We start from the raw sequence: 19,018 nt of genomic DNA, 5'->3' as shown, positions 1-19,018 counted from the left end.
ACCAAGACTTCGATGAAGGTTGACCTGCGGCGAGGCGAACATCTGGGCTTGTTGATCTTCTGTGAATCTGTGATGGCCCATAACATCTTGCTGACATCTGGATGTTCTTGCAGACATGTCAATTGTGTTCCAGTGGATCTGGACCCCTAACTTCCAATGTTGATCTCGGCTAGCACTGGGCGTTGATTAGAATTCAATGGCTGTGCTTGGGCGAGGTGAGGGCCAGACCCCGCCAGCAGTTATTATTCAGTTCAATTGCTACACCAGACCAGACCAGACTGCTCCAGACAGCTCTGGACAAGAAAACGGAAGTTCTGGTCCTGCTCTTGGCCTACCAATTTTGGGGCTCCAGCTGCAAATCCCTCCTCCAGACCCAACAACCCCCCAGCTCACCGCCGCGATAGTCCGTGGGGACACTCGACTGCGCCAGAGACGAGCATGGAACCCTGCGAGCCTGGACTTGAGGCTCAATTCCAATCCCGCTGCCTTCGGAGAATCCGTACCGACGCAGCGTAACAGGCGGCCCCGACCGGTACAGTCTGGTGGCAAACCATGACTTCAGCGACGCATGCTCTGTTCGCCGAAACACTGTGATCGAGATGAAACGAGCTTGTGCAAGTGATTGTCGTGTCGGCATAGTCTATCAACAACCCTTGCCTGGACCCTTTGCTCCAGTGATGCCGAGCATTCCCTTTTTCGCATCTTAAGCTCTGACAGGAAAGATGGCTCCATGACACACACACACAGACTACTCAAGCCGCTCATCAGAGTTCATCAGTGGCTAAAGCCTCATTAATCATGCCTCCCCGGGTAGTTTGCCTTGAACCGCCACCTGTGTACCGCGGAAAGCACTCGACTTTCTGATGAAATTGGCAAGCTACAAGCTACCTAGGTACTTATTCATCCAGATTGTTCGTCTTGCTGCAGAAAGACACCTCCGTCGTGAAGAGCGGTAAGACGCATCAGCGCCAAAGCCATCACATGATGCTTCGAGAGATCTCGAATGGGGCTGTTGGAATCATTTACATATGCAAGCCATATCTGGGGACTGCAAGCACTGGCTGGCATTGCACCAGGGCTTGAGGCTGGGTCTGGCCTGCGATATTAATAGGATGGGAGTTGCCGCATAAAAATGATCATGGAGGGGTAAATATGCACAGTATGCCAGCTTTGGCGGGGTCGACTGGCTGAGCTCGTGGACAACACACTCTCTCATCTTCTCATGGATGGTTGTACGATGCAGTCAGTATTGGCAGCAGAGTAGCTTGTATGTACGTGGATGCAATCTATCCGATTCTTACATTTCATGTTGCAGCCTCCAGATATTCGGTCCGCTGGTCAATCCAATTCCCATCGTCCACTCTTGCCGCCATCCTTCAACACCACCCGTACGCCGTCAATCACCATGCCCTTGTCCACCGCCTTGCACATATCATACACCGTTAGTGCGGCCGTTGATGCCGCCGTCATGGCCTCCATCTCGACCCCGGTCTTGCCATCGCACGTCACTGTCGCCCGTATCTCGATCGCGTTGTCCACTTTATTCGGCTGCAAGTCGACCGTGACGTGGGATATCGCGATCGGATGACAGAGCGGAATCAAGTCTGGCGTTCGCTTTGCTGCCATGATGCCAGCAACACGGGCTACCCCGAGCACATCGCCCTTCTTCATTTGGTTGTCCTGGATGAGAGGCAGCGCCGTCTGATTGGAGAACCGTACGGTGCACAATGCCGTGGCTATTCGAGAGGTGACTGATTTCTCTGATATAGAAACCATGTGTGCTGACCCAGAGTCCGAAACATGAGTTAGACGGACTCCCTTCTTCTCTCCTTCCTTCTCCTCAGACTTTCTGTGTTGTCGTGAACTTGAAAATTGCCTCATATGACCACGGAGATGAAGACCATGCGTGCTGAGCTGTGCTGGCTTTATCATCCCAGGAGTGCTGAGTAGGCGACCAACTTTGGTCGGTATTTGGCCGCTAAGAGTTGCTGGAATGGGATCTACAGGTGCACTGCTCAGCAAATTTGCCTCCCATATAGTACGGCCAGAATGAATAAAAAAGTGCAAAGTGAATGCCGCCACGTCGTATCCGACTAATGCAATTCATCCATGATATAGCTGTGTTGATAAATGATAGTAGTATCAAGAAGTAATGCCAACAAATGCCGCCCAAACGCCACGTAGAGACAGATGCCATTGTAAAAGTATACATGATCGTAATATATGCTGGAGAAGGAGATCCATTCACCCACCTATCAATATCATCGGTCGATTCTTCATGTGCTCCAGAGTCCCAAGACCGGCGTGTTTGGCCTTCTTCCTTTTGACTGCCATGCCAATAATATCCAACAGCTCAGCTTCATTGGGTGCAACACCGAGACGTTGGTCTGGGGAAACACGACCTTGCTTTCGGTCCATTTCGATTTGCTTCATTGCCTCATACGCCTCCTCCTCAATCGGCTCTCCGTTGTTCGACTTCCGCAAAATGTCTCGCAGTGAAACCTCGGCGTTGCCAAAGAGGCACACCTTTAGGTTGCCATCACCGGTGATGCGTAACCGGTTGCACGTGCCGCAAAAGTTATGCGTCATGCTTGTGATAAACCCAATCCTTCCTGCAAATCCGGGGATATGCCAAGTTTTGCTCGTATCGTTTTTGTGATCGTTGACTTTCTGTAGCCCGGGATGCTGCTCTTTGATGAGATCAAGCATCTCCGTGTAGCTAAACATCTTGCCTTTACTCCATTTATTCCCGTCAAAGGGCATGTATTCGATGAATCGCACCTCGAGATCCTTCTCACGCGTCATCTCGACAAATGGTAGCACCTCACGGTCGTTCACCCCGCGCATGACCACGCAGTTGATTTTCAGTTTGATACCAGCGCCCAGCTTGTTCATCTCCAAAATTCTGTCAATGCTCCTTTGTACGGCATCAAATCCCTTCCGTCGGGTCATAATCTGGAACTGCCATGGATCCAGCGTGTCAAGACTTAGATTAACGCCTGTGAGACCCGCCTCAACCATGCTGTCCAATTTTCTATGCAATGATATGCCATTCGTCGTAAGACACAGTTCCCTCAGGCCATGGGGTCGTAATGCGCCGATTTGATGCATGAGAGATAGTATATCCCGTCGAACTGTGGGCTCCCCACCTGTAAGACGAATCTTGTTGACGCCTTGAGAAACAAAGATGGATGACAGCATCACTATCTCCGGCGTAGTGAGAAGCTCTCGGTTTGGAGACAGGGGAACCCCTTCCTCGGGCATGCAATAAACACATCGCAGATTGCAACGCTCCGTCACTGATATTCTCAGGTAATCGTGCTGGCGATGGAATGTGTCTGTCAGGAAGTCCGAAAACGGCTTTGCATTACGAACTCGATCCTGGCGAGAGAGAGGTGTAGCGGTACCCAGCGAGCCTGATACCTCAGAGACACTCTCATGAGCCAATGCTGAGGTTCCAAGATGTCGTCGGGAAACGGCAGACGACAGATGTGCGAGAGATGCTCTGCCACAGTGACCAACACGTGGCACCGCAGTGAAAACGATTCTGCCGGTGGCTTGCATCTTGGAGTGCAACATGTCTGGTTGACTCAGTCTGGGAGCGTGCTGACCCGAGCGTTGGTGGTGGACGACCGACTGGCTACCACGATGTCACTTGTAACGCACGGAATATGTACTCTCAAAGACTTCCTCGACGATCCATCCTGTACAAACCGAGGGGCGTTGAAACTTGAGGTTAAACGCAATGTCCGCAAGGCGAAATTCGAGGCATAGAAAATGTACCAACACGGGAGGAGATGTTGGATGCACGTTTTAGCTGGAACCTGTTGTAGCGGAAGGGCGTCCGAACCAGTGTTATACTCGATGAGTCAGCTGCTTCCTTCACCAGACAGCCAGTTTACTGGAGAGGCCGCAATCCGAGATGCTGTGCACTTGGCCGTGGTGGCGTCTACCCCTCGATAAAGCAGGTCTGAAAAGTTGCTCAAGCCGAGGCCACAAGCCAATCCAGCTGTTTGAAAACAAGGCTGTGGACTCCGGAAGGCCAGGAAGACCCAGAGGAGGGTCAAGAATTACACATTTCAAGGTCATCAATGGATCTTCTGGATGGACCATCGCTCGTCTGGTGCCAGTAGCCTGCCGGAGAGTGGCGATTCGCGATGCCAATACCGCTAAACCAAAACGGGAAATCAAGTAAACACCAGAAAAAACGTCCAGTCAACCTCTTTGGCGGGCTTCCACACATCACGGGCATCGCCTCACGGGTTGGCTTTCATCACCGGGTATGCCATTCCGAAGCACAGACACTTATGACCGGCGAACTTTTCTTTTAATTCTTCCTCGCAAGACGCCACGTTTGATGCCAGTCTGGACTTGCCACGATTCCCCTGGTTGATCCTGCACAGTCGCCCGCTGCCGGCATCTTCCCCGCCATCAGCTTTGCAAACAGGCTTTTTGTTGTGTAAGCCACGCCGGCCAGACTTATCCTTATACATGAGAAAGGACGGCCGCGCAATATATTTAGGCTCAAAACAGTGTACCGTGCCTTTTATCTTTACTTTTTGTGCAAACGTCCTCCCTATTCTCCGAAACGTCCGGGCATGGTGCTACAACAGTTGTCAACGTTGGCAAACATGCAGGTCTCTCCGGTGCCCGCAGTGCATTACACCAGGCCCTTCAAATGTAAGGAGAACTTTGCAGCTTGCACCAACGTTTGAGAAGTCCAAGCCCCATGGCTAACCTGCTGTGTCAAGCCTCTCCCCTTTGCGAGCCCAGTCCCAATGGCCGTCTTGTGGCGGTATTGATCTCATCCACAATCATTGTTCGGTCAACCGAAACCTTGCAGACCGTCCATGTCGTGAAACTCTCTCCAGAGCTCACCGGACCCATCACCAGCTTCACCTGGGCTCCTTCGTCGGCCAAGTTACTTGTTTCTGCAGGCGACCTAATACAAGTGTTTGCAGCATGCGATTCTTCCTTTCAGGCCACCATTCACAACCCTGCCGCACCGCTTGGTGGCAAGCTGCCGTTGATCCGATTTGGAGCCCGGGACACCGAAGTGTTGGCGTGTGCTCCATTTGGCATGAAATTTTCTGTTTTTGATCTCACCACGTCCAAAGCCGTTGAGATTAGCAACCCCAAGTTTCATCATCCCACCTCCGCCTCGCGAGGCTTCTCCATTCGCCCCGACACCGGTCACATAGTTGTGTTGACGAGGGTGGGCGGCAAAGACATGGTTAGCATACATCATCCGTTGACACGGCAGGTAATGAAATCCTGGTATCCGGATACGCTAGATGCGCAAGGCATTCAATGGACTGCTGATGGTCAATGGATCGTTCTGTGGGAATCTCCAGCCCAGGGCAGCCGGCTCTTCGTGTACACTGGAGACGGACACCACTTCCGAACCCTTGATGCATACGGCCTGGTACCGGAGTCCGCCACCGATCCCGAATTCGACATGCATTCAGGGATCAAAAGCTGCCAGCTCAGCTCCGATGCACAGTTGTGCGTGATTGGGGACCATACGCGGGGAATAACGGTACTTCAAGCCGGTATATGGCGATCAATGATGAGATTGATGCATCCCGCCGCCATCACGCCACGGGAGACACTTCAGGTACGTTCTCAATGTTTCTTCTTCGACGGGCGGCCAGCCTGTGGCATCATGCAGCTCTGACGTGACTGTTGTATCTAGGTGTGGCAAGAGCAAGTCAGTGGCGGAGCTGATGGACGCAATGTCCATGCCTTTTTCAGAGCGACACAAACAGTCTCTCCGCCTTCACTTTTGGACGGCCCCAAGCAATCCACAGATGCACGTTTGGGATGCTCTTCGATTCTGTTCGATGCGTCCTCCACCCTGTTGGCCACGAGGCTAGACGACTCCCCCTGCACTATATGGATATGGGATCTCGTTGCTACTGAGCTTCGCGCAGCCTTGATATTTCATTCCGCGGTAAACTTTGCGTGGCACCCGTCGGTGAGAGAGACGCTCTTGATATCTACGCAGGACGAGAAGCAGAAAGGATTGTCGTATGTCTGGGATCCATTATCGCAAGGACCAACACCGCTAGTCGCCGAGCAGTATTTGTCCACAACGAAACAATCATCATCAAAGTTGCAAGTCACTTGGCTAAACCGCGAAACCGAGTCCTTGGAACTGCTGTTGTCCGACTCACATCAGTATGTCTTGTTGTCTCTCGCGGATACGGACACAGGGCCTAGCCCATGGGAGGCTGCATCAGGCGGAGCCGAGTTTGATGGACCATGGCTGGCACCATCGTCGGGACGGGACGAGGCGGAGAGCTTGGGTTCTGCGCGGCCGATTGTCATTGCGGAGGATATATCGAATCTAGACGATACCTTTTCGTTCAGATACACTTGAGAGCTTTGAGTGGCGACCAATAACACCAGTCAATTCCGGTGCCCCAAACTGCGAAATTACGGGGTTTGATACGTCTTTTTGGACAGGACTCAGTCACCGATCGCCCAAACCAATCAACCCCAAAAGAATGGTTCGGTGTTGGGGGAAGTACACACACACAGTGTTGCTTTGCCGAGAGCCATGCATTCTGGTGGAGGGTATAAATCTCCCCCTGTCCTCTCCATCTGCCTAGCTGCAGCGTGGCGTTCCATTCTAGACAAAACAGCGTAAGGCGTCAACCTGCAACAAAACTTTATGTTTCCTCTTTTCTCACGCTTATGCCAGTTGACAAAAGTGGCACAAGTCAGTCGTCTCAAAGATGCCGGCTGTTGTTCGTGCAATTGTTGTGCAAGTTTGTTGGAAGAATGTTCGTGCGCCAGCTAGGAATACTGTTGCAATGTTGGCCGGCATCCTCACCACCCCAGCAAATTGTCACCGAGCTTTTTCGGCGGGTCGTTCCCGCTCGTGTTGCAGACCCCAGACTTTTTTGAACATCAAAAGTGACAGGTCGTCGCAAGGTCTGACATGGGTCAAAGGTCAACGACCCGTAAAAGGCCAGAGAATGGATCTCCCGATGGCCGGCGCATCTCTCAGGTCAAGATTCTGGGTTGTAGATCGGCTGGAACTAATCTGGTCATGTCAATTGTCGTAAGTGGCACGGGATTGGAGGTAATTCTGGAAGCAAGAGAGGAGCACGAGATACCTTCTGAGCCCAAGAGATTAAGAGCGGGCGTTCGGGATGACTTTTGCAACAGGCGATGCCAACGCACAAGCCAACATACATGTCAGGCAAAGTTAGCGACAACAGTCAAGACGATCCGTCACTCAGCCACTACTGGTCAGCCAGCTCAAGTTATCCAACATCCTTTGAAGCAACAGTCGAACAACCAATGTTAACCAATCGGTGGCAGCGAGTGAACCAGCTACCTGGGTCGTGGAAGCAGTGGCGGGATGCTGCATGGAAGGAGGACCAGTTGTCCCGCTTCATCACTGAATGCAGGTGCAAGGAATTATCTCGAATCGTTGGCCGTAGCCGCCAAAAGGGTTTTTTCTCAGTATCTCCTTAATATTGGACGGGTTAGCCCAAGAGCTAGGCTGGGCCTGATTTTGATCTTTCCGTCGTCTTCCTCGACTTTCTGCTCCCGACCCCTGCTACGTACATACGCACTTGAAGCTGCCAGGTCATATATCCTATATCCTCTCTCTCATTGGAATGGTGGCGCGGATAATGTGCGCTGCCATCCTTGCCACCAGTATTTGCTTTTCTTTGAACGGCCTTGTTCACACCGGCAGTTCCCTCTTCATACCACCTTTGAATTTCTTCACCATCACAAAGTGTTCTTGTCCAGCTTTTCACCCACACAGCTACGCGAGAGGCTAAAAAAAATTTCATCATTACGGAGTAGAACTCCGGTGTCTCTGACTGAATGTTCGCTACCAACAAACTACGTTCGCCTATATCGTCAACAACGACGTTCGTTTCGGGACGTCTGTTGTCTCAAATACACACTCCTCTGGGCGCTTATAAGATTGTGGCTTTTCAGTCCAGTTTGGGTTGTGTGTTGCGCTATATTTGCTGCCTGAACCAGCTTGCACGCCGAGGATCATGTCCCGCCTGGGAGGCAATGAGAAGAAAGTGATTATGGCAGACGTCGAGCCAGGAGACAAGACTGGAGTTTACTATATGCCAATATGCAATGTTCGTAGTAACTGGCCGCCACAAGTTTTTTTTTGTTTCCATGTCTTCTTAACTTTCGTCATGAGTCAGTGGCATGACTTCCAGGGCTAACATATTTGCGGGCTTCTCAGTTGCCGTTTGGCACATCATGGCAAGACTTCAAAGACTGGCTGCGTGTTGACTGCGAAGTTGACCACGTCGAGCTGTTTCAGTCAAGCACATCCGGCTGGATACGACTTCGCGGCGAAGATAACTTCAACAAAGCGTGGTGTAAGTGTGATTTATTTCTGTTTCTTTCGTCTCCCTTTTCCTAACTGCATGTCTCTCGAGGCTGGCACCAGTTTAGAGTTGGATGTAACATTAACCAAGACATCTAGCTCGCCTCAAGAAGGAATACTTCCGCAACCGAGCAATCATTGCTTCTGACAAGAACAGAACCGAATCCATCAAGATTAAAGAACTCGTCGATTCCAGAGTCGCTCAATTCAGCACCTCGGCCCGTTGGGATATAGCGGCGGGACAATCGCGCAGCCCCGAGACGGCTCTGCCTCCGTCGAGGAGTTGCATGCAGGAAGCAGTGTCTCTGACCAGTCCGGTACGAGCAATATTTTTCTAATGCGCCTCCAGTCTTGCATCATGTCGAATAATCTTGGGTTAACAACAAGATGAATCAATCCAGCTGGGTATGGATCATGAGTTTGGTCGACTACCTCCATCGATCAGTTGTCCAGCAGGGCCGGTCACAGCGATAGCATACGGTGGAATGCCAGTTCTAGCCCCCTATACAACCATGGCAGAATCTTACAATGCCATTGCCGCCATGAGAAACCACACGTTGACCTACGCACCAGGCTTTTGCTACTACGAACCACCAGTAGAGACGGGTCTCATGCCTGCTGGACATTACAGCGGCTCCTCACAATACGGAGGATCGCAGTCACAAGATTCGCAGTATGGAAGCTCGCACCAGTCGCACGCATCAATTCACTATCGAAGTACTGCTGGGACCCCAAGTCATGTTCCTCTCATGGGCGTGGGACTAAAATTGAGCGATTCGGATCAGAGACTGGGCTATACGGCTGACGAACCTTGCAAAGTGGTGATTACATCGATACAACATAAAGCGCGACAGAGCGACGTAGCAAACTGGATCCGTCACCAAATAGGTGAATACTCATCGGCAATAACTGGCATGGATATTCCCTTGGTCGAGCCCAAAGGACGAATACGAGGGCATGCGTTCCTGACCCTGATGAATCCAACGGCCGCCGAAGCAACCGTCCGTATCCTGGACCAAAAGCTCTTCCAAGGGCGCGTGGTATCAGCCAGACTAACAACGGACATCACGACCGACGCAGAACGAATCAAGCTATCAAAGGACTCAAGGCCAAGACACCACCGCCACGAACAATTCAAAGAAGCGAGCAGGCCAACACGACAGGTCGACCAAATTAAAATGCCAAGAGACGATCCTAAGTCCTCGAAAGCCTCAAGTCGCGCATCTACTTCTTCCCCCTCGCCGTCCACCCAACAAAAACAACCCAGCAAACCCCCCGAAGAGACAATCAAACCCGCTGGGCCAGTCATCGCCCATGGATCATCGACTCGGAAGCCAGACAAGAAGTAACACTACATTACACCAATCCATCACCCTTCCCTCACACCTAATGAATACTCAGGATACCCACATGAAAATCTCCGGTTGATATCTTCGTAAATGAAATTTTGTGCAACAATTAATCTGACCGACTAAAAAAGCAAAGTGGCGACCGTGTTAGCTTGGCGTATCAAATGATGGGACTGACAATATGTATTTGATGGGGGTGCTTTGGGTTGGGGTGCGAGGGCGTACAGCTATCTATCTACTTGACTACTTTTGATTTTTTTTTGTATATTATCCCAGTTTTAGACTTGTTCAGCAGGTGTCGGGGTATGGAGGGAAGTATCGTTAGGATTTTGACGTGGTTTAAGACGTGACGTGGCTACGAGACTGATGGTAATGATGGGTAGGGGGGGTTCTTTGCTCAGTTATTGCGACAACGACGAAAAAAATCAAAATGTTTACCGAAATTGCAAACCACCACATTTGGCATAGTCGATTGTTTGGGGGGCTGTGACTGTAAAGTTGTCCAAGTGAGTGGCTCTAGAGTTTTCATCATTACGAATATTAGTTTTCTATTTTGTTTCTATCACGAAACTGTCTAGTCCACAGTATATGCCATCAACTACGCAGCTTGTCGCTTCTGGATATCGCTAACAAAATAGTGACAAGCACGCTCCCTTCACCACTCTTTGACCGGCTCGTCTACCGCTCTTCCACGTGCGCCCGCCTGCGGTGTAACGTCGAAATGTACCATGTCGAGCGAAAACGCAGTGTCACGCAAGGGCCGCGCACCTGTCAATCCACTCGGCAGGCAGCCTGGATGGATCAGTGTTCTGCATCTGTCTCACTGTGACAAGCGGTGTTGCCGATTCGGCTGGCCATGGATCATGAAAAATTTCCCGCGGAACCATGCATACTGAAACATTGTTGGACCTTTCCATGGGTCTGCTGTTGTTTGTGTGGGACTAGCCGCCAAAGTTCATCTTCAGCGTGATACTAGGCTGACCAGTCTCACCAGCATCTGACGCGTTCGCCTCGCTTCCTGATTGTTGCCCGGAGCGAATGACCTCTTCCAAGAATGTTCGTTGACCGCTATTCATCGCACCTACCGTGGCTCTGAAACTCGATTGGTCTGCCGCCGCGAGCTCCAGGAGCCTTGTGCTCGTCTCCTTGTACATCTCTTCGCCTTCACCGGCCGCCCGTGTCATCAAGGTTGGTATGACCAAGCCCATTGCTGCGGGGACACGGTCCTTGGGAACGGCTCCGACATAGAGACAGAGGGTGTGAGCAACCAGAGAACGGGCTCGTTCTGGGTCCTCTGGCTCTACGTTGGTGACAAAAGAGACCAATCTAGGGAAGAGATAGCGAGCTATGCTCAAGTCGGCCGACGTCGGCGATGATTGCAGAAGCAAAGACCGAATGCAATTGGCGGCAATCTTGGCAGTCTATAAAGCACCATTAGCAACAGCGTACGCAAGTAGTTTTCCCAGAACTAGCAAAACTTACCATTCGATCGGTCAGGCAGTCAAGAACCTCATCGAGGTATCGTGCGACAAGAGGGTGGCTGGCAGGCAACTGATTCTTTCCACTAGTAAACAGGATCGTGGTGGCCAACAGGCAATTCTTGACACACGCCAAAGACGTCGGCTCCTCCCGCTTCTGTGCATGTATGTATATGGATAGGAAACGACGAAGGCAACCCTGTATTTGCGCTTGAGGCGGCAAACCGTCATCCTCTCCGCTGCTTGTTGACGAGGGTACGCTGGCAACAAATCGCTTCAAGATTGCCAACGACTGCGGGACGATAATTTCCTGGCAGAAAGGTGTTGCTAGAATTGTGGCGAAGATGTGAATAATACATGCGTGAAGATCTGTCTTGATGATGGACGGGAAGACCTCTGCGGCGTCAACAAGAGCATCCAAGGAATTGCGGACGAGGATAATTGCTTCTTCGTTCATTTGGTGTCGGACAGGCTGGTTGCCCTCAGAGAGGTTGGGCAGCAACCCAGATAACACCAACACAATGATTCTTGTTAGTTCAAAGAGTTGATCAATATCCTCGGAGAGATCTCCCTCATCTTCTGATTGACGACGGGCAGACGGATGTGTCACGCAGAGAGCCCGGGCAATGTCAACAATGACACTTTGGATATCTAATCCATCTGTAAGAACCAGACGATCGAGCAAGTCCATAGTTTCGGCAAAAACATCGGGTCTGTATATGGCGTGACCAGACACGCTGGGATGCAATATTTTCTTCAAAGCCTCCAAGATGTCCAGCGCCTGTTCCCTCGTGGCAAGCGAGTCGACCTGGCCGGGTCTGATTGCCAGAGCCTCGAAAGCTAGGCCAAAGAGCACGAAGAAGAATGCTACCGGCTCGTCACGATAATTGATGGCAGGGCTCTTTGTTACGCCGTTTGAGCCGCCTTCCTTAGCCTCCTTGCCGTCGAGTGCGTCAAAAACGAACTCGCTATCCTGTTCAATGAGACTCGCGATTGCATCTACAAGCTTGAGCCATGCATCCTGATAGAATCGGAGCAAGGTTTCTCGGTTCAGAGCAGCGTAGATTGTGTCCAGACTGCCAGATAGAGATGGCGGTCCCAAAGTCATGGAGATGTCTGGCTCAAATCGAAGTCGAGCAAATTCCCGGAGTGATTCCAGCCAAAGCGGAGTTAGAGTTCCGATATGGGGCTTGAGAACATCCATCAAGTACTTCTGCTCGGTGCTCGCCACCTGAAGTTCCGCCCAGGCGGAAAACACGGATATTTTGACCATGACTTGCGCGTTGCTGCTGAGTCCCTTCAATTCCCCAATGCCGGCATTTTCGTGGTCGTTGGAAAAGTTCTCCAATGCGGTGACGAGTGTTTTCAGAATTCGACCCATTCTGTCCACGTCTGTGACAATACCGATCGCTATGAAACTTGCACAAACATTGACAGCTTCTGAAGCCAGTTCTGGTGACGAGTCCACGGCGAATGCGGGTGTCAGGGCAGAACTTATTTGAGCTTGGTACTGCTCCAGAAGCATGGCTTCCTCAAAATCAGGATCAGGCGTCTTGCCAAACATCTTGAGGACGGCGCCAATAATCTTCAAACCCCAGACTCGCAACTCTAGCACATTGGATGTTGAGGCTGAAAATGCCATTCGAACCACGTCTGCAACCTTGTTTTGCAAAGCTAGCTGCGCCGCTGATTCTCCATTCGCCGCAACATCCTTGGCAATAATGGCAAATATCTCGTTGATGCAACTAAGCGCAAACGTCCTAACTTGCCATCTCAATGGTTCGGCTTCGGATGGCGCTGGGTTGTCTTTGTTATCCTTGGCGCCAGTGGCCGCGGCGGCAAACCCGGCGACCTCTTCGTCTTGTAGATCCGGCAGTCCACCTGTTGGTCGCGCTTCATCTTGCTCGTCATTCTTTGCCCTTGTCATTTTCAAGACTGCCTGGAATCTTTGCAGCCACTCGCTGGTTTCGACAAGACATGACTGATGCATCCAATTTCGAATAATGTTTCTGATACCGTCATGAGATGGCGCAGTATCGAGAACCAGCCACAGCTGCTCCTCAAATCCATCCTCTGCTTCTCGCAGCACATCCCGTGGTTCTCGTTTCATGATATTGTGCAAGCCGTCCACCGATACGTCCCTCAAAGTCTTATTCTCAGACTTGAGATACTTTTGGAGCAGTTTTACGTACTCTGTGAATCGCATCTGGCCAGGGGCGTACAGTGACAAGTGTTCTAGACAGCTTAAAGCCGTCTTTTCAACAAGCGCATCGTCCTCATCCTGAAATTGATTAACCAGTGTGAATATGAGATCTCTTGACTTGTTGGCATCCTGCAGATCGGGCCCTAATACATTGATGAGCGAGTCGACGCATTTCGATACCGCCGCGACGGTAGGTAAATCCATTTCGAGGTTCATGGTGATGGCCGACGATATTTCAGCATGGTGCGTTTCGGACACATATAGTTGGGCTAGCATTCCCAGTGTGCTTGGAACGTAACCGGCGAAACTGAGCCCGGCGGCGTCTGAGGCTAGTGACAGAGCCTCCAGAGCCCAATAGTGAACGACTGGATGAGGGTCATTACAGAGAGACATGAGAATGCCAAGGATAGTCTTCAAGTGGTACCCAGCTGCCATGCCGCCAACCTTGGTCTGAATTGCACCAAGAGCCATGGCGCATCCTGCTCTTGCACTCGGCTCACGGTTGCCAACAATGGTGTCAACCAGGTACTTAATTTCTTGATTGGTAAAGCCATTGCCATAGACGTTGCAGAGCCTGGCAACCGACTCATATCCCAGACTGCGGACATGCTGGTCCTGATCGAGAACAAAGTCTCGGACAATGTCTTGTAGCAGCCGCTCAACAGCCAGATTTGAAATATTTCCGGAAGGGGATCGAGTTTCTTTGACAACAACCTTCATGCTGGACAGAATAGCCAGGGCAACATTGACATTGATGGCTGCCTTGCGCCCAGGGTCTCTCTGCAGCAAACCAGCCGAGGCAAACGTCTTGATTTGCTCCAAGACGCTCTCTTGAACTTTAGCAGGCGTGAGGGGGAAGGCAAAAGCGAATAGCTGAATGGCATTGTTGATTACTTCGGTTGCCGGTGGATCTGGAAGAATCGAAGCATCATCCACGCCTCCAATGTACAGCATGGAAGCATCATGTTCAAGACTTCCACATACAGGTGACTTCAGCAGTGAGTCGATAGACTCCTCTGGGCTGCCCACGTCAATTTCAGAGCCTGTAGACGATTCGTGCTGGCCAGGGAGCCTCTTGACGTTAAATCCAGAAACCAAGCCTGTGATTCCAAAGCCTGTGTTGTCACCAACGTCCCAAATCGAATCAAATGCACCGGCTGCGTTGGCAATCGACGCACTCAGAGAACTAGGTGTGTAGTTTTCCGGGTCTGCAAAGAGTGAAATGGCCAGGGTCAACAGATTGGACTGCAAAAGAGCTTCGCTCCCACCAGCAGGACTCAAATTCACCAATTTGATGTAACACTGCAGTACGCGGCGTTGAACCATCATGTCCAAGTCGTAGAGTTGGAGAGCAGGCGTTAGTCTCTGTGATATGTCGTCTGTCGTCTTTTTAGATGGCAACGTTTTCAAGAAAGCCGTCGTACTCTGCAGCATCGCAGCAATTCGCTTTGACACATCGACTGTCAGCAGGCGGCTGTTAAACTCCAAAAATGACATGATGGATCCGAGAGCACACTCCCGCACATGCGTTAGGAATGAAGCTTCAAGAAGGCTTCTGGCTGATGTATTATCCTTCGCAAGCGGTTTTGGTAGCGCATTCTTCCAAAGTAGGAGGAGTTGCGACAGATGGATTTTGACAAAATTTGGACCAAGCGACATCAAACCGCCAATGAGAATCCATGCGACTTGAATTTGGATACTGGAAACACGCAACTCTGACTGACTGCTCGATTTCAGTAAGTTTGTTGCCATGGTCAGAACGCGGCTATTGATATCAACAGATCCGTATAGTGGCCGGGCAGGACTGGTGCTGAGAGTGGCAGACAGTCCGTGAGCAAACCCAAGACATCGTCTTGGAGAATTTCGGCCACCGCTGAGAAGAGAGAGCTCGCGGGTTAAGCTGTTCATGCATACAGATAGGCAAGGAAGCAGCTGCTGGGGACAGGCCAGGACAAACGTCTTCATGCAATATGAGGCATACACCTGAACGGAATAGCTGGGGTGCTGAAGAACTTGGAGCAGCCCGTCTCGACAAGGCTCGGCAAACCTGTTAGAGGCCGAGCCAAGCGATGTGATCAGAGATGCTATAGTGCGCAGGGCCATAATAAGCATCTGCTTAGAAGGCTCAGGTCGTTCTGCAAGGGCTTGCGGATAATTTTTCAGAATGTTGTTCACCAGAGTCTCCGCAGCAGAAATTTGGCCAGATTCACCAAGGATCTGACGTCCAATGACGTCGTGAAGAACAGTATCAATTATCCTACTCGTGATTAACAGGCGGTATCGGTTGTTGGTTATCGTGGTGTGTCCCAAAATATCAGTTGACAGGCTCTCCACGATTTGCAGATACTTGGCCGTAACCGTTCGCTCCCCGAGACGACGAAACAGCTTGCCATAACAAACACCAATAGCTGCCCGGGTCTTGTTTGATGTGCTTTGCCTGACGTACTGGGTTGCGAGGACCTTTAGCATATCCGGCACAGATAAAGCCAGATCCTGAACACGTTTGCCCCCTGGAGCAGGACTCGCGGATCTTGGAGGAAGTTCGTCCTCGTCATCATTAATGTTTGCTATCCCGGGATGTGTAGATGAGCGCTTCAGCTTCGGCTTCGTCTTCTTGCTCTTTGAAGCCTCACCATTGCCAAGCGGAGAGTACCCTTGAAACATTGCCTCGGCAAAACAATCCGCCGCAGCGTGCCGAACCTGAGTAGAAGACGTGTCGACTGCTTTAAAGACGGCAGTCTCCAGCTTATCGAGATCACTGGAATTGCGGAAATAAGCCGTGTGTTTGACAAGGGCTTTGAGACACCGGCACGCAGACGCTACTGTAAGCGAGCCTTTATCAGAAGCAGCGTGACTTCGTGCTTGTTTCCAAATGTCGCGTGATATGCCTTCGTCCATGCTGCCTTCTACCATGGAGATTACTTTACCCATGGCCTTCAAAGCCGCCGCCCGCAGCCCGGCATTGTTGGAGGCAGACTTTACCAACTTGAGCAAGGTAGTGCAAGCCAGCTGATGTAAACCGATCGCGCTATCGCCGGCAGCCGCAAAGACATCCCCCAAACACGACACAGCAGCGTGCCTGGACCGAGTTTCGCCATCTGATTTCGTCTTGCTACTCGAAATTATGGAGATCAAGTCGTTTATCGTTTCAAAGAGCAATTTCCGATCCCCTTTGTTAAAAATATGTGCCAAGCACTTGCCCAAGTTGTTTCTGATTACTCGAGACGGCGCAGGAGTTGTGAGGCTGATAATTTGGAAGATTTCTTTCTTCAAGTAGAACTGCTGGGCGGTGCAATCGTCGGCTGCCAGTCCCAAAACATGTCTTTTCAGGTCCGACACAAATTTCAAGAGGAAGAGCTCTTGCTGCTCTGCCGGGAGGGCTTGCAGTTTGGAAAGATCGAGCTCCGGAGTCGTAATCTTTGCCTCGACAGTTGCGGCAGTTGTTTCGGCGGGAGCTGGAGCAGGTGACGGCTCGGCTGGAGCTTCAGGTTCCGAATTAGACGACATGGTAGGCGAACGCTGGATCAGGCCAACGCTCTAGGTGCCCGGTTTGGTGAATCGAGATTTAGCAACCTATTCGCAAGCCGTCGATGTGTTTGTTATAAGGGGTTGAAGTGGGCAGGGTGATGTTGTCGAAGACAAGGGCCCGGTTTGTTGGTGGGGGAGCTAAGGCCGCATGGAGCTCATCGTCCCAGGAGCTCAGGCTTGTCGTCTGGTTGTCTTCCAGGCGACTTCTATTGACTCTGGCAGGGGCAAGAGGTTGCCGGCCAATCAGTGCACGCCTTGCCGTTAGCAGTGGATTGCCCCCCATGGCCGTTAAATAAGGACATCTGGATGCAAGCTTTGAGAGCTTCAATTCAAAGCGAAACTGATTGCGACGATTGCTTCTCACACTCGAATTGCGGCCCCGAGCCAATCCTACGTCAGAGACCATCATTGGCGATAATGAATGCATCATCACTCTCGCGATTTGCATCATGGCACCGGCCGTCCCCCAAACCCCAGATTTGTCTTTTATGTCGTCGAATGTTTTCAACGAGTCAACCGTCATTAGCCGGCCACAATAAATGGTCCAAGACGAAACACATCAAGGCAGTGACAGACAAGAAGAAGATGTCGGAACGAACTGCATTCACCAAAGTCATTGCTATGTACTCTCGAAGTCGGTAACAAGGCCAATTCAGAATGTCAATTCCGGGTTGCCCGTCGCTAACAGTCCCAAAGTGTATGGAGAAGATGTCAAGTTCAACCCTCAATTAGCGAATGCCATAGCTGCCGCAACAAAAGGTAAAATGCAACAGCCAAACTCCCACCCCTTTAACGCTACATATAAGAAGTATTCTCTTACGAATCAATGCCAGCGAGCGTCCCGAAAGCCCTCGTCGAAGCCGCCATCGCCCGCGGCCAGGGCCGATCAGCAACCGGAGCGCAACTAGAATCCATGACATTTGAAGTCCTCATGCCGCCCAACATAGCCTTAATTGCCGATGTAGAGACCGACAACAAGACACGATCCCTGCATGACCTCAAATACGTCGTCAAGAAAGCCGGTGGCGTTGCTGGCTCAACTTCATTCTACTTTTCCAGACGGGGTCGCATCATATTCAAGAATAAGTCAGACGGACCAAGTTTGTCTGATGTTTTGGAAGAGGCCATTGAGCACGATGGAGCGGAAGATGTGGAAGAAGTACCGGATGGGGGCTTCTTAGTGTGGACGCAGCCTACGCAGTTGATGGCGATTACCGAAGCACTTTCGAAGCGATTCGAGCTCGAGGTTGCCGAATCAGACATTATTTGGGCGGCTAATGAGGATACAAAGACTGCGATTGACACCAAGGATTCTGCTGAGAGCTTAGACGCTCTTTTTGCTGCGTTGCGAGAGTATCCTGAGGTCAAGGCAATTTTTGCAAATATCCGTCGGGGAAGCATCACCGAGAATGAGTGGGATAAGGTAGAGAGGCATATAGATGTATAGATACCAATTCAACAATGGCATAATAGTGTGTCGAATTTTAGAACTTTGGTATTTCAAGTAGAGAAGAGGCAATAGTTATATTTTGCCAATGTGTGAGTCCAAACGCCGCTCCCATGCATCGATTCGTATCCTAATACACACCCTATCCCCTCGTCGCAATGATCCCATATCGTACAATCCGAAGCCGTCGCTCCCCGTATGTGACTGATTTCCCCAACAACGCCCTAGTACCGCGTCTGTTTAAGAGTCGTTTCCGTTGCTCTGGTTTCCCTGTAACAGAGCTCGCTGGCGCTGCTCCTCCTGAAGCTGTGCCTGTCGGAACCTCTGGCGCGCCACGATCCGCTCGTACTCGGCCTTGACTTCCTCTCTGTCGCGCGGCAGCTTGTTGCACTCCTCAGGCTTGGGCCAGAAATCATGTACCGAGAAGCGATTGTCCAAGTTCGTGCCGAAGTAGTACATGATGCCGATGGGAAACATGACGTACATGCCGAACTGTGCCAAAGGATGCTGCGTTAGCCAAAGTCCTGGATATTGAATGCCGGCGAATGCGGCCGCGCGCCGAAGACGTACCTTGAAAACTTCTAGGTTGAGACCGCCCATTGTGATTGACGATGGCAACGATTGAGCTGGGAGTCT

At 51.1% G+C, this 19,018-nt stretch overlaps 7 protein-coding genes across 7 annotated transcripts; 3 read left to right on the top strand and 4 right to left on the bottom strand.

Moving 5' to 3' along the window:
• Positions 1–1,338: 1,338 nt before the first annotated feature.
• On the bottom strand, positions 1,339–3,564 carry VFPPC_02938 (molybdopterin cofactor biosynthetic protein; the record flags this gene model as incomplete). Its single annotated transcript, XM_018282511.1, has 2 exons — positions 1,339–2,000; positions 2,253–3,564. 2 exons carry the CDS (start codon positions 3,562–3,564, stop codon positions 1,339–1,341), a joined length of 1,974 nt encoding a protein of 657 aa, XP_018147017.1.
• Positions 3,565–4,256: 692 nt separating this feature from the next.
• Positions 4,257–4,493, bottom strand: VFPPC_15585 (hypothetical protein; the record flags this gene model as incomplete). Its single annotated transcript, XM_018293338.1, has 1 exon — positions 4,257–4,493. One exon carries the CDS (start codon positions 4,491–4,493, stop codon positions 4,257–4,259), a length of 237 nt encoding a protein of 78 aa, XP_018147016.1.
• Positions 4,494–4,729: 236 nt separating this feature from the next.
• VFPPC_02937 (WD40 domain-containing protein) lies at positions 4,730–6,382 on the top strand (the record flags this gene model as incomplete). Its single annotated transcript, XM_018282510.1, has 2 exons — positions 4,730–5,617; positions 5,696–6,382. 2 exons carry the CDS (start codon positions 4,730–4,732, stop codon positions 6,380–6,382), a joined length of 1,575 nt encoding a protein of 524 aa, XP_018147015.1.
• Positions 6,383–8,027: 1,645 nt separating this feature from the next.
• Positions 8,028–9,726, top strand: VFPPC_13364 (RNA recognition motif domain-containing protein; the record flags this gene model as incomplete). The annotated part of the gene is made up of 4 exons (XM_018291141.1): positions 8,028–8,120; positions 8,231–8,369; positions 8,477–8,694; positions 8,779–9,726. 4 exons carry the CDS (start codon positions 8,028–8,030, stop codon positions 9,724–9,726), a joined length of 1,398 nt encoding a protein of 465 aa, XP_018147014.1.
• A 941-nt stretch (positions 9,727–10,667) lies between these two features.
• Positions 10,668–16,914, bottom strand: VFPPC_02936 (HEAT repeat protein; the record flags this gene model as incomplete). The annotated part of the gene is made up of 2 exons (XM_018282509.1): positions 10,668–11,147; positions 11,209–16,914. The coding sequence occupies 2 exons, from the start codon at positions 16,912–16,914 to the stop codon at positions 10,668–10,670; spliced, it is 6,186 nt and encodes a 2,061-aa protein (XP_018147013.1).
• A 438-nt stretch (positions 16,915–17,352) lies between these two features.
• VFPPC_15584 (hypothetical protein) lies at positions 17,353–18,382 on the top strand (the record flags this gene model as incomplete). The annotated part of the gene is made up of 3 exons (XM_018293337.1): positions 17,353–17,569; positions 17,632–17,694; positions 17,769–18,382. 3 exons carry the CDS (start codon positions 17,353–17,355, stop codon positions 18,380–18,382), a joined length of 894 nt encoding a protein of 297 aa, XP_018147012.1.
• Positions 18,383–18,622: 240 nt separating this feature from the next.
• VFPPC_02935 (hypothetical protein) lies at positions 18,623–18,982 on the bottom strand (the record flags this gene model as incomplete). The annotated part of the gene is made up of 2 exons (XM_018282508.1): positions 18,623–18,874; positions 18,953–18,982. 2 exons carry the CDS (start codon positions 18,980–18,982, stop codon positions 18,623–18,625), a joined length of 282 nt encoding a protein of 93 aa, XP_018147011.1.
• Between the last annotated feature and the right edge of the window lie 36 nt (positions 18,983–19,018).

Source organism: Pochonia chlamydosporia, chromosome 2 (assembly GCF_001653235.2).
Source record: "Pochonia chlamydosporia 170 chromosome 2, whole genome shotgun sequence".
NCBI classification, from domain to species: Eukaryota; Fungi; Ascomycota; class Sordariomycetes; order Hypocreales; family Clavicipitaceae; genus Pochonia; species Pochonia chlamydosporia.
Note: the sequence above shows the minus strand (reverse complement) of the source record. Positions and strands in the feature narration are given on the sequence as shown.